Raw genomic sequence first — 14,930 nt, 5'->3', positions numbered from 1 at the left:
TATTAGGGATTAATTTTAGGGCCTTCACACTGAACTATATCCACAGCCTGTTATTTATTTTTGAGACAAGGTCTTGCTAAGCAAGTTGCCCAAGCTGGGATCAAATTTGCAGGACTCCTGCCTCAGCCTCACAGAATGCTTTGGATTATAGGCATACACCACTGCATCTAACTAACATTGTTCTTTATGCCCCTTATTTTAATGCTTTTAACTAGCTGATCTTTGAAATTGTAACAGCCTCTGGGTTAGTGCTATTTAGTCCATTTAGGAACAGATGATAGACCTCTGGCAGCATAAGAAACCTGCATATAAATGTTTCTTTCTCTGGGATTCATTCTTCATCATTCCCTTTATAATTTTCAAACTAGCCTTTAAAGAAATATGGCAGGAACAGAGTGTAAGCCTCCTTGAAGTAGTTCTATCTTACTCATTTATTCAGAGGGTTTTGTTTTGTTTTTTTGTCTTTTGGAGACAGGGTTTTGCTGTGCAGTTCAGGCTAGCTTTGAACTCAGCCTCCTGAGTGCTGAGATTACAGGAGTGAGCCACTATACCTAACTTGAGATAGTTTTCTTTTTGGTATTGAACTCACTGTGTAACCCAGACTGACCTCAAACTCATGGTGATCCTCTTGCCTCAGCCTCTTGAGTGCTGGGATTCCTTGGGGTGGTTTCACCACTGAAGTTTTCTCATTGTCAGCCTAATGCTCATTTGAGCTGGGTAATACAAATGGCATAAAATCAGAGCTGGCTTTTCAAGGTACTGGTACCCTTCATTATATACAGATTATCAGTATAGCTGCTTGGAAGCTCCTGCAACAGTTTATGAGATGAACTCATACCGTTCGTTGCATGTCATATAAGCGACATGATTACTAGTTCAGAGTTTAGAAGTGAAGACAGTAGCAGAGGTAACTCGAGCTGCCTGTCTTCTTCATTTGAGTTGAAACTTAGTGTTGTATCCTGGAGGTTCTGAGTTCCACCATTTGACTGGAATGTGTGGAATTCAAGCTGTCAGTGTTTCTGGAACAGTTTTCATATTCTGCAGGGCAAGAATTTCCTTCTGGTAGGTTCTTTGAAGGACTCTAAACTGAGTACTTCATCTTTATTCCTTTCACTGAACCAAAACATGAGTCGTTTTTATTTTTGTTTTGTTTTTTCTTTTTTAAGAGACAGAATCTCCCTACATATTTCAGGCTGGCTTTGAACCCACAATAATCCTCTTGTCTCAGCCTAAGTGCTGGAACTACAGTCCTGTATCACTATACCTGACTTGAGCATTTCTGATGAATGAACTCAGTGTTTCTGTTGTGACTTTTCAGACAAGAGAAATTGATCCTTTGTGTATAGCCTAGTACTTACAAACTTGTGGAAGTCTAATCTGTGAAATGGTATCACTGTCTTTAAAGGTATTATTGCCCAAATATGGTACAAAACTTATTTTAGAAACAAAAATTTTACCTATTTTTCTTAGTTTTTCATTTTTTCAACTAACATTATTGGGTACCTTAATTTTCCTGTGTATTTTTATTTTGATCTGTTGCAAAGATCCCAGAGATTTAAATAAATCCAGAAAGCTGTTATTTGGTTGTAACTGATCTGGATACGATTCAAGAGTCCTGACAAGGTCCTGGTCAGTTGAGAGAGTGATGAACATAAAGGTGACAGGAAGACAGACGGACATAGACGAAAGAGAAGGGTATTGATTGTTTCATGAACTTGTGTAATAGGCTTATTAAAAATATTCTCAGTATAGTTGAAGTCTTCGGTTTTTCCTGTGATGGGATTAACCCAGCTTTTATTTTTCCTGTCAACTTGTAGGTGTGTTCATCCTCGAGGGGGTGTGATTCAGAGTGTTTCTTCGTGGAAGCATGGTTCCGGCACACAGTATGTTAGCAGCCGGCAAACTCAGTCATGGACTACTGTGACTCCCCAGCAGACGTGGGCTTCACCAGCAGAAGTTGTTGACCTCACCTTGGATGAGGATAGCAGACGTAAATACCTACTGTAATACCATGTCACTGTGTTTCCTCTGCACTGTTCCCTTCCACTTCCTCCTCCTCTTTGTGACGCGGAAGTTCATTGTCATAGCTTCAGCCTCAGAAGCTCTTTGTGGCATTTGTAGAGTTGAAACTCATGGAACCTCCCCCACTTTTTTTTAATTAAAAAGTCACTTAGGAAAATAACATCACAGAAAAAACAATTTCTTCTTTCAGTAGGAATATGAGAATGATGAATTTTACTTAGTGACATTTAGTCTTAGGAAAGCCACCTTTCTTTTAGAATACTATTTTAATTACCAAGTAAAGTGGATTTCAGTTTTTGAATCTTGTATTTATTTTTCTGTATAATGAAATTAATATCTAGACTTGACCACTGTTCGCCCACCTCATCGTCCTCCCATCTTGGGGCATTCGCACACATATCAGTCAGGTCCTTAGTGGCACCTGGTAGGGCATGTGCATTTAAAAACCTTCCTTCAAAAATAGAGGACAAAAATATTACAAGTGTTTTTTTTTCTTTTAGCTTGAATCTTCTGCCCTCCTTAACTTTGCTCCAGGTTGACTTCCACACTACAAATAATTGACATGCCCTTTATGTTTAAAAATAGTACTAAGTGACTTAACTTAGTCTCCTTGTTGCAATAATTTTTAACTCTTTGGAAAATGTTTTCTTTGGAGCAGAGGCATTTTGAATAGATATCTACCATGAAGTTTTCTGGGCATCTGAAATGAGTTTTGAAAGATAAGTGGAAAAATCTTTCTCTCAGCTTTTACCTTCGGAGAGCATAAAAACCACATACTTAGGAAGCATGTGAAAAGTCGCATGACTTTTAAGTATAAAGGCACTTGGAAATTGGAGAGGAAAGTGCCTTCTTCATAGCTGGTCTCACTGAAAAGGGAGTATAACAACTATTTAGCACCTCAGCTGAACTGGACTTGAGCTGTATTTGGATATTTTTCTCCTCTACCTTCTAAACTAAAATATTCCATAAGATGTCAGATGCAAAGCACATTAATGACACTGTAAGTCTTACAGTATCTAAAGGAATAGCAAAGGGTAGAAGAAACTTCAGGGAATTCAGGAATTGCCGGCATTGGACTTTTGTGGCATTAATTACTACCTTTTTTCCTGTAACATATAGTTACTCGTAAATTATTTTAAAAGCAATATCTAGAGATAGAACACTATGTATTGTATACAGGGAGGAGTGAAATAGTATTGGCTCAGAAGACTTCACCTTTTGTGGAATTTGTTTTGTGTGCTCTTTTATGTTTTGTGTGTTTTGTTTTCACTGTTACCAAACGATGTTGCTATGACCTTTCCCAAATGCCTCAGTGGCTCTTTCTGGTCCTAAAAGCATGAGAACTATCATTTTCAGTTTTGATTCAGTAAACACACATTTACGCAGTGCTTGCTCTGCATCAAGCACTCTGTAGGGTTGGTACTGCGGAGGCCTCCAAGCTGAATGAGACACAGCCTGCATGCGCATGCATCAGTCTGCCTGGCTCCACCTGCCTGGCCTTTTCTTCTTTTCGTGTATGTGTGTAAAAACAATTTTATTCCTTTACCCTACTTCTTGTTACTTTAGTCCTTCTCTATGCCCCTTCTTTTACAGGGATGTATTCGAGCATGTATTTTTTGATCTTCTCTGATAGCATCTCATTTGATCTGGCCTCTGTTCTTCACAGACTTTATTTTTTCCTCCAACCCATTTTTAATTGATCAGGTTAAAAGATCATGAACCTTCAGTTAGGTTAATAAAATCATGAACCTTCAGTTTTAGAACCTCGTGTATCACAGTCTCTCACATGGCCACAATCCTAGACAAAAACCAAAGACCCAGAGGCCAGAGCAAAACAGGACCTCCCGAAGATTCACTACTGGTGTATCCTTGGACCTTCACATTTTACTTTAGGATTAACTTATTGAATTTTACTGTTACACTTTTTTTTTTTTAACTTGAAGTAAAGTACTAGACAAAACAGAAATGTTTAATTTCTGGTCTGTTTTCGAGGAAAATCATTGGAAAGAGAGTAGCATGGAGTATATGACTTGAAGTTTTTACAACTTATCCCCTCCACCCCCCAGCATCAGGGCACAGTCTTGCTTTAAAGAATGTTTTTTATATTACCTATTTTAATGTTAATAATGTGTTTTGTCCAACTTCATACAGCAAGTGATTTCCTATGACATATTTTCTTTAGTCCCTAACAGGCATCCACTAAAGAGAGAACTTTTTTGGTTTGTTTTGTACACTGGGTGGGGGCAGAGTGGAGTTGCAACCAAACTCTTTTCTGGCCTTTTGCCTTTATATTAGGTTGCACTTTTTCTTCACTTGTTCCTTTTCTAACTCCCTGACCACCTGATTTGATGTACCAGAACAGAATTTTAGGCATTAAGATACAAAAAAGGAAGGGAAGAGAAGTTAGAGACACACAGCTCTCTCCCCTACTTACTAGGTTGTAATTTCTAACCTAAAAATTAGAGTATCTTTCAACTCTTCTTTCATTGCTGCATGCAGAAGAGTGGATATGGGGTTTCAGGCAAGGTATGAATGATACAATTTGTGATGTCATGCATTTGAAATTTCTTTTAAAGGGATTGTTCTCTTAACCAAATTTTCCCATTTGATAGCATAAATAGTTCTTCATGCCTCACAAGAGGTTGTTCAAAGTAACAACTCTGTTAAAGTGGAACAATTGGGTCACTGATTGCTTATAGCACAACTTGGTTATGTTTCCCTCCTCTGCAATTTGAGAAAATAGAGCAGCAACCTAGTTGTTGAATCATCACAACTGACTGCCCTGTAACTTATAATTGTGGCTCAGCAGTAATTTTTCATTTCATTTCATTTTTCATTTTGATGCATAGGGGCCAGACTGGGTAGATTCCATATTTACAATCAGGAATCCTATAAACTCTTTTGTTGTTAGTTGTGAACAAGAACTGATTTGCTACTTTAGTCATTAGTTCATATTACTTTTAACAGATTAACACCTAGGTAACTTAAAATAAATTTGTTGCCTGCTTTTTATTCTGTGTCATAAGGTTTTTGAGAAAACCTGAGACACAATTTTGTCTTATAGTTTTAACCATTTTTTTAAGGCAAAGAGCTGAGCCTCTAATCCTTGTTCTTCAATATGTGTATGATGTGACTTCCATGTATATATAAAAATGATTGCACCCTAACCAAACTTCCTCAGATTGTGCACTGTTTGTTTAAAATAATCACGTATTTTAGTCCAATACTGTTGTATTTTTTCATTTTATTTAAAACACTACTTATTCTTTTAACAAATTTTAAAGGGTAGTGATCTTTAAAAAAAAAATCACTGGATAACTAGGAACTTTTTGTTGTTGTTTTGTGTTTTAAAAGAGTAGAAAGGTCATTGAGCCTTTTGCTTCTCTTACCATGAACATGGAATGTCAGCCATTGTGTGGCTAGGAACCGATGCACTTGGCGGGTAACAGATCTGCTGTTGCTGGGGTGTAAGCGTGGACTTGATGCAGTGACGACAAATCATTGCGTAGAAGTAATGTTTCCAAATGTGCAACTCTAGTTTTTAAAATGAACTTTGGTTCTTTACATTCATTACTTAGTTTTTGTTTCCATTTAGTATTTAATGGTCTTTGGAGAAAAAAATAATAAAACAGAGTGTTATATATATATTTTTTGGTGCAAGATAAGATTTTCTGTTTTTTGAAATAAGTCTGTAGCATAAAGGTTAAACTATTTTAAGACAAAATAAAATAGAGTGTATTTAAACAATGATATTTTCTGAGAATTTTTTTTTTAACTGTCTGCTTCAGTTAATTAGGTGATGCCTGGAGCAGCTCCCAGGATACCTTTGGATGTAAAAGTGGATTATATTTTGTTAGTAGATTGTTACAAGGTACCTGACTTATTCCAAGTGATAGCTTAATCCTACTCCCAAGAGGTTTGGCCAAGTAGCCTGTGATATATCAGATCTAGATAAAAATAGTTCCGCCTTAGCTTTCCGGCAGCCCCTGCTTTCCTCTTTAGTTAGGGCTAGTGAGAGAGAGCTCAGACAGGGCTGAAGGCTTCCTAGTGTTTGGCCTCTCCGCTCTTGGGAACCAGTCTCATGAATAAGTCTTTCCCGAGATGGACACATCAGGGTTAAGATGCTGCAGCTGCATTGAAGCAAGAACGTATAGGGTGTTTTAAATGTAGCATCAGGAACTTGCTCCCTAGTTTGAATCTACTTTTAGATTTTAAAAATTTTGTTATCAAAATGATAGCAAACATCATATTAACATCTCGTGGCTTAACACTTCACAAGAAGGAGAATGAGTGAAATCTATCTCTGCTAAGATACCCAACTCTTGAATCTCTCAGTTTTCTTTGGGAATTTTAGTTCTGCTTGCACCAGAAAGAGATCTGTTAACAACTAGGAAACACATTCTTAACAAGTAGAAAATGTTTTTAGGTCTTAGGTTTTTGTTTTTGACAGTGCTGGGGATTAAACCCAGGGTCTTGTACATTCTTGACAAGTGCTGTACCATTAAGCTATATCCCAAGCCTCTGTTTTCTTTTTTCAAAAATACTTTATTACTAATTTATATTTGAGATCTAGACATTTTAATCCCTGTGTGAAGCTCCTTTGACCCTAATAGAAAATTACTTATTTAAAACTATTCTTTTGCATCTTTTTGCCCTTGGATGCTGCCTTTGTCAAGGCACAAGTCAAGATCCTTCAAGTTCCTGGTTACTCCTTTATCTTGTTTGGGCTTCTTCCATTTGCTGTCTTTCGGCCTTCCCTTCCCTTACAATTTTTCACAGTAGCTGCTAGCTGTTTATAACCTCAATCTCAGCAGAAAGGGTATAGATAAATCTTTACTAAATATATACATATGTTTTCAGCTTCAGTTTTGCAACCAAAGCAAGGTGATATCTTCTGTGGTTTATTTTAATCCTTACTGTTCTGTGAAGGCATAGTCCCCAGATCATTAGCAGGTATGATTTGTATTACTTCCTTAACTATGTTTAGAGCACTGATAACACAGCACAGAAAAATTTCTGGGCTATACTGGAGCTTATGCTCTGGGAACAAAAGAAGGCAGTAGGCAATAGGAGAAGAAACACTGGGCATGGTGGCACATGCCTGTGATCCAGCATTCAGGAGGATCAATGCAACTTCAAGGCCAGTGGGAGCTACAAAGTGAGTTCAAGTTAGCTGCATATGAAACCTGGTCTCAAAAATACCAAATGAAACAACACAAAACAAAAAACAAAGAAGGAGCAATGAGCTTGAGAAGGCTGCAAATGATGATAATACGTTTCAGAGATACAGAGTTTCCATTATTAAAGGATGTTTCAGTGTTACCTCTTGGCTCATTTCAGTCTGCCATTGGTCTGCTCTTCATGTGGCATGCCTTCGAGATAGACACGGCTTTAGGCAGGGATTCCTTGGTATGGTGAGGAGTCAGTGTTTCTTTCTGCCAAACCTTACCATGTAGTTTAGTATGGTGGATATGTAAAGGGTGGAAATGAGTGCTGGCAACAAAATGTAACTTCTTCAGGGAGGTGTGGCAGCAGCAATTGTCATTAAGTAGGATCTGCTTCTAGATCCTGGCCTGCTGGCAGGGAACACCCCTTGATTGTAAATTTTATCTATCTAACTTCCCACTGCTTGATGAAAGAAGTTATTGCCAGCTTTTCCTTTGTGCTTTGATAACTGACACCTCAGCGAAATCAGATCTGTTCTTTTTCTCTGACTGTTCCAGCTTGTGAGTGGGAAGGTAAACTGTTCTGGACTACTGAGCCAGCACCCTTTAGCTGACTTTGAAGCAGGTACGTGAGACTTGAGGGTGGATGTGAATACTGAAACAGAAGTGGCCAGGCCAGAGGCTGGGTGAGTGATCTATAAAAGGCCTGACCCAGGAAAGCCATGTATCTGCTAAAGAATTTGGTTTTTATACCTATAAATTGAAGACTGTCTTAGATTTTTTTCTAAGATTGAAAGGTTGAGCTGTTCTATTTTAAGGGATAATTCATTGCTCTGCAGAGCTATTGGGCTTTTCAGGCAGGAATTTGAGAGCTGCTTACTCCAGAAAAGCTGTTTAAAAGACTATCATTTGCTCCTTTCATGTGAACTTTTAGAAGGCATTGGATGACTGACACTCACACAACCTTGAATCTCTCTGAGCTCTTTATTTCAAAGATTTGGGTAGGGGGCGGAGTTGGATTTGAGACAGGGTCTTGCCATGTAGTCCAGGGTGGCCCTGAACTCACTATGAAGCTCAGGATAGCCTTGAACTTGTGATGATACTCCTGCCTCAGTTCACAAGTGTGGGGTTACAGATATGTGCTACCATTCCTGACTCAAACTTTTAAGAGAATGTTTGTTTCAAAATTAACATGTTGAAGCTCAGCAGTGTAAGTGCCTGCGGGGCAAGCGTAAGGTTGTGAGTTCCATTCCTGGTACCCAATCCCCCAACCCAATTCCATGTTAGGTAAGAAACAGTACAGATTATAATCCTAGTTGTGTAGATTGGAAACTGGAGAACAGAAAAGTAACAGTGTACCCAGACTTACATAGCTGGATTTCCCAGGAGCAGACTTTTTAAAAAAATGTTTCAGATGACGACTTTTTGACTTAAAAAAAAAAAGCAAATCTTATTTCTGTAGATCTTCACCTTTTTTTTTTCTTGCTGTTGACTTTACCTTATTCTTACCTGAAAAGAAGCAGAAATACTGCTGAGTATGTAATGTTTGGTGTAAACATATCATAGGTCAGAACCACACATCTGAGTGTATCCTAGCTCAGCCTCTGCAATGACCATGCACATTTTTTTTGTAGATACAGTCTCCATCTCATAGTTATGGAACACGAAAATAACAGATCCAATAAACGAGAAAAGATGTATAGGCTCATTACTAAGTTTGGAAATGCAAGCTTGCATTACAGTGTGGTATTTCACATAAGTAGCAGTACATTTAAATCCAATCAGAAGACAATAACTGCAGTTCGCTTTTCAGCATATGAGCATAATTTGCTTCAACAGTTGGACAACTAGAATTGTCTGGTAAAGCTGAACACATGGGTACACCATGAACAAGCAGTTCAAAGTCTTTGGGATAAAATCTTTCGGCAGTGTTTGCAATGCGGTTGCAACTGATGTAGGAACATCGGGGAATCATTTCCATGTCTGTAAGCTTGCTTTGATCTTTTTCTTTAAGGGACTAAGATAACACAATAATTTCAGACAGTATTGTTAAACAAACTTACATTTGCTATATATCAGTACACACCTACACCTGAAATGTGAAGTGTGCTAACTTATAAAAGTGCTAACTGTAAAAGAAAGAAGTACAAAGCCATGGTTTTAGAGAAACTAGTTTATGTGTTCAAAGTACTTTGATTTTTTTTTCCCCCAGCTTTTGGCTATTTCAGCGTGCATCTGTCATGGGCTAGGTAGAAAATGTATTTGCAGTGGTAAGCCACATGGAAATGAGTAAACTAGTTATACTTACATACTTGTATTGGTCATATCAACATGGATCAATCTCAACAGTGTAGATTTGAAAAGAAGCAAATTGCAGAATATGTACATGATATCATTTGGGAAAACTGAAAATACACTAGTACTATGTACTGAAAACTACATACACATGTAGTAAGAATATAATGAAATGCATGAGGATAATACATACCAAGTGGAGGATAATGGTTACTCCTGGCAAGGACACAAGGATTTCAGCTTTATGAGTAAAATTTCTTAGACTGGGTAATGGGAACATAGATGAAGTTACTTTTTCTATGTTTTCGTGTGTCTTAAATATTTTATAGTGTCAGATTTTCCCTCTACTTCATGTAGAAAGAATAAAAGCTCTTTTATAGCTTTCCTGGTAGGGTAGTGAAAATGTTAAGATTTCCTCAACACTTCTTCGAAATATCATTGAAAGCCTAACCAACAACCAGAAGGAAATTTGATAAGGTAGATTTTATAAAAATTAAAATCTTAGGGCCTGGTGTTTGGCTCAGCAGGACAAGTGCCTGCCTGGCAAGCATGAGGTTGTGAGTTTGATCCCTGGTACCAAATAAATAAATAAATAAATAAGATCTTTTCTGTTTCAGAGGACATCATCAAGAAATTTTAGAGATGTATACAACCCGCCCCCTGCTAAATTTGACTGGCTTTTAAAAAAAAAGAAAAATTTTAGAGCTGGTTCATCATATGCAAATTAATAAATATAATAGACCATATCAACAGAGTCAAGGACAAAAACCACGTTTCAAGTAGATACAGGAAGAAAAAAAAAATTTTGACAAAGTCCAACACCCATGCATTATAAAAACCCTGCAGAAAATTGGAATAGAAGTCCTTTATCAAAATCTGGTAAAAGCCATCTGTGACAAATCAACAGCCAACATCATTCTAAGTGCTCAAAAACTGAAAGCTTTCATTCTAAGATCAGGAATAAGAGATACTGATGCCCACTGTCACCACTCCTATTCATTACCGTTTGGGAAACAGCTAGGGCAATTAGACAAAGAAATGAAAGGAATGAGAATAGGAAAGGAAGAAGTTAAATTATTATTTGAGATGACATGATATTCTACGTAGAAGACCCCAAAAAATTCACCAAAAGAACCCTAGATTTAGTGACCAAATTCAGTAGTGTAGCTGGATACAAAGTCAACACTTACCAATAGCCTACCTCTACACAACAAACTCAAAGAGAAAGAAATTAGGGTAACAACACCTTTCACAATAGCATCAAGAAAAGTATATTTTACATTGAAAACCACAGTACTCTGAAAAAGGGTTGAAGAGAGGGTATCAGAAAATGGTAAGTTGCCCTTTTTCTTGGATAGGCAACACCAGCATAGTAAAAATGGCCATACATCCAAACTGTTATACAGGTTTAACATGTAAGACAGGGAAGAGAGATTTAGAAAACACAAAACTAAAACTAGAAATTCTATTTGACCTAACTGGTCTCCTTGCCGGAAGAGTTAAGACATCATATTACAGTGATACATGCATACCTATGTTTATAGCAGCACATTTTATAATAGCAAAATCTCGAAAGCAGCCTATATGTCCAACAGATGGGTAAAGAACATGTGGTAGTTATACACAATGCAGTACCACTCTGCCATAAAGATGGATAATTTGAGTTATTTGCAAGAAATGGGTACACTTGAGACAGTAATGTTAAATGAAATAAGGCATACAAGCTTAGATATCAAAACCCAAATTATAAATATAGAGCAAAATAAGAGATAATTGGAAGTAGGGAGATAGATCTTTCTCAAATGTGAAAGGGATCAAGGGATGGAGGACTGAGGGCAGGAGGAGTCAGAAAAAGGAATTAAGATTTGTTATGTACATATACCAATGAGTGTAAAGATTATTTACAGCAAACGTGTAAGAATAAAGAAGAAATACTACTCTAGCTCACTCCCTGACTTGGAGCAAGGGAGTGTTCTGCAGTACAAATCAGGCTACATTGAAATCTGCCCTGCTGTTTGGACCATTATGGCCTGCTATCCAGTGATGCTAGAGGTCTTCATGGTGGATAAGAATGCAATGTGGAGTCTGGATTTCCAAGGATTTTGGAGCAAGCTACCTTGTGCAGAGAACTATTCACCTTTTTAAAAGCAGCTCCCAGAAGGCTTTTGGACAGTAGAGACAGAACATCTGACCATGGAATATTAATTGACCAAGGCATTAAAGAAGCTTCTTGAGGACTAGACCAGTCATACATTTAGGCAGATGCAACAACAATCCATTCTAGAATGAATGAGGCATATCTGGGATTGGGAATGTGCAGGGCTACAGGGCCCAAATGAGAACAGATGAGCTGCACATCCCCCTTCCCTGGGCCTCCAAAGCATTACCTGTTGCATTGATGACTTGCCTTCAGATCACACCGAGAGTTTTTTTGTGACCAGCTGATAGAGGAAGAATGATTGTAGGCCTGGTTCAGTGTGTTGATGTTAATAAAAAATGGCCTGCTGTTTGCACTTAAAGCTCTCATTAAGTGTCCCGAAAGGCAGTCTTAAAAGGAAACTCTTCTAGTGGATAGAGCTTAGAGCCTATTCAGATATACCTATTCATCAACTTGGTGTAGGAGGGAAGGTGTAGAGCATATTTTATAAAGGTTTATATGTAGTCTTGGGCAGCAAATGGCATGATTGGTCGGTCTGGGGCCTGAAGGGAAAAAGGCTGATGAGGAGGTCTGGAGAAGAAGCATGTGGATAGTCCTACAGGAGCGGGCAGCATCCACCTAAGAAGAGATACTGAGCAACCAGCATGATTTACCCTGAGGAAGTTAGCTTTGTCCCCAACTGACTTCCCTGCCTTGCTGATGGATGAAGATTGGGCAAGGCAGGCCTCAATTCCTCAATCAGCCACTGGAGCCATACTGTATTGGCCCTTTCAATTTGGAAAAGGCAACCAGGACTAAGGGTCTGTTTTATGGCAAAGGTGATCCAACAGTGGGTTCTTAATCAGAGAATCCAGTGGTCTGATATCTATACATACTCCAAATGGGCAGAAGCAGTGGACTAATGAGTGATGAGATGGCTTATTGAAAACTGAGCTGAGGCACCAACTTGATGAGACCTTGGGTACTGAACTTGGGTACTGTCATCCAGATTACAACTGATATGTGGTACTGTGTCTCCAGTTGCCGGGATACTTATGTTTAGGAATGAAGGGTGGATGTAGTGGTGTTAGTCTCACTCCTTTACTGTCAGTGATCTGTTTGCATCAGGTTAAAAAAAAAAATGCCTGGAACTTGTGCCTGGTGGTGGTCCGGAATGGGCCCTTTCAGCAACCAAGTTGTGGCAAGGCAGGTCAACAGAAGGTGCAGACTTCAGGGGTGCAGGTCTGACTCAACCCATCAGGCAGAGCAACCTGGATCAGCTGAAGTGCCAGCTGAGAATGAGAAAAATCTAGAATAGCTGGTAAGGGAAGATAATGATCAGGTGTTTCAGCCTCCAGATGTGCTGCAGCAGTGAGCAGTGCTGTCATTTGTCCCACTATTCTGTATAAAGTGTTCCATTAGATTATGACTGTCTACAACCTTGATGGCTCAGTGACAGAATGAGCTTCATATGGGATATGAGTCAGGGTGGTGGAAGGAGAAGACCATCTGAGAAGCCCTACATTGTGTCCCCTTTGTCAACCCTACTTCAGCTGCAGTTATGGTTTACAGTTTTGTTTGCTCTTGGTCTTAAACTGACCTCACTCCCAGCCATGGGGAAATCATTCTGATTTCTATTTCAGAGCCTTCTCCAAAGCCACAGGAGTCTGTTTGGTCTGTGTGGCTCAAACATAGCCCTAAAGTTACGGAGAGTTAATGACCCTAGGACACCCTCAAGAGTAGAAGGCTAATAAATTTCCTATCAAATTCTCAGCCAGGTGACGAATATCTAGGACAGCTCTAGGAAGCATTCTGTCTGCTGCTTAGAATATCCTGGAGGAATTGAGCCTCCATTGCTCATGGCAGCGACTTTGATGATAGGCCTTATAGACTTTTCCTCTTTCATTTTGTTACTCTTAATCCCTCACTCTGTTTCCTGAGACTCCTTCCAGTTAAACCACATAAGTGCTTTTCTCAGGCTCTGAATCAAAGAACTCAAACATGGGCAGGGAGGGACAGACAGAGTTCACTGTGAGCTGAAGAGAGTTATTCAGTAGAAATGGGCATCAGACAGTGGCTGCCTGCCTGGTGTAGAATTATGTATTAGCATATGGAACAGATAAAACCACAGGCCTAAGGAAAACTGTTAAGAGGCCAGTGGAAGATAAATTACTCCTTTCAAAGTGGTTCAAAACCAAGGACCAGTTTATTACCCAGGGATCATTTGATAATGCCTGACTGCAATTCTGGTTGTCACAGAGCTTTGCTAATACAGTTTCATCAGCATTGGGGTGCTGTAGCTAGATTGGAGTGGAGAAAATAAGCTGGAAGGTAGTTAATGAAGATGAGGGTAGACTTTCCAGGAACTCATAGGTGAAGGAAAGGAATTGGCTAGAAGGAGGCACAAGATCAAGGAAGAGTTTGAAAACATTAGAAACCTTGTACAGTAGTGCACATCTATAATTCCAACTACTTGGGAGGCTGAGACAGGAGGATCACAAATTCAAAGCCAACCTGGACAACTTAGACAAAAAAAAAAAAAAATACAGTTCAGTTGTAGAGCATTCTTGGGCTTGCTTAATCATTCATAGCTATCTATATATATGAGTGTATACGTATATTGTATATGCTGTGATATGACTGTGCCGGTAATAAAGGATGAGAATGATTGATGGAGAGTGACCCTAAGACATACATGGTACCAGGAAACACAGCGCAGATTACCTGGCTTGGCCCAGGAAGGGAAAACTTCCTCTGAGGCCAGAAGGAGGCAAGTGGATATGGTTACATCTACCGTTGTGGAGAGGGTGTATAGATTATTGGAGGGCATTAACTGCAGGCCTTTTTTGTCCTTTGCATGTCCAGGAGCCAAGCAGTCTCTCAGTCGCGGGGGGAAGTAGTAGGATAGGCGGCCTATTAATTGCATGTTGATTGTTAACTTCCCATTGTTTATTGTACCGAGATTCTTCCAAAAGGGTCTCTTTGAGGAGTTTGGCTTTTGTCTTGCCTGCAGTGTTCCAGAAACAAGCACAGAGCTATTGTGGAAACTCATGTTTCCCAAGTTCTCTTCAAGATGTTTATTGACTTGGGGTTTAGGTGCTTGGGGTCACTTCTGCCTCCTGATTCCTGTGTTGCCATGTTCTGTCCCTGTTCTGCCATGGACTTGAAACTGGGACTCAACACCCTCTTGTTCTGCAGAACCACCTCTGCCTGCCTTCTGGTCCTCCAAACCTAGGTTCTGGTAATGCCTATCCTGTCCTTTTGTGAGCACCTTGCTCATCCTCATCCTTACTCACTTCTTCATCTATATT

At 39.1% G+C, this 14,930-nt stretch overlaps 1 protein-coding gene across 4 annotated transcripts in view; it reads left to right on the top strand.

Moving 5' to 3' along the window:
• Ark2n (arkadia (RNF111) N-terminal like PKA signaling regulator 2N) overlaps positions 1-14,930 on the top strand; it is a 123,415-nt gene that overhangs the window by 92,111 nt on the left and 16,374 nt on the right. For all 4 annotated transcript variants that reach the window (XM_063231740.1, XM_063231741.1, XM_063231738.1 and 1 more), the window contains one exon: positions 1,818-14,930. This exon is cut by the window's right edge and continues 16,374 nt beyond it. In XM_063231740.1, the coding sequence (XP_063087810.1) occupies positions 1,818-2,007 (190 nt within the window). In that variant the 3' untranslated portion in view covers positions 2,008-14,930. The remainder of the gene's footprint in view (positions 1-1,817) is intronic.

The sequence above is a fragment of the Cavia porcellus genome, unplaced genomic scaffold (genome assembly GCF_034190915.1).
Source record: "Cavia porcellus strain 051 isolate PalLab524CR breed Dunkin Hartley unplaced genomic scaffold, mCavPor4.1 scaffold_20, whole genome shotgun sequence".
Lineage (NCBI taxonomy): Eukaryota > Metazoa > Chordata > Mammalia > Rodentia > Caviidae > Cavia > Cavia porcellus.
The sequence above is the reverse complement of the archived record's forward strand: the minus strand, read 5'-3'. Positions and strand labels throughout refer to the sequence as shown.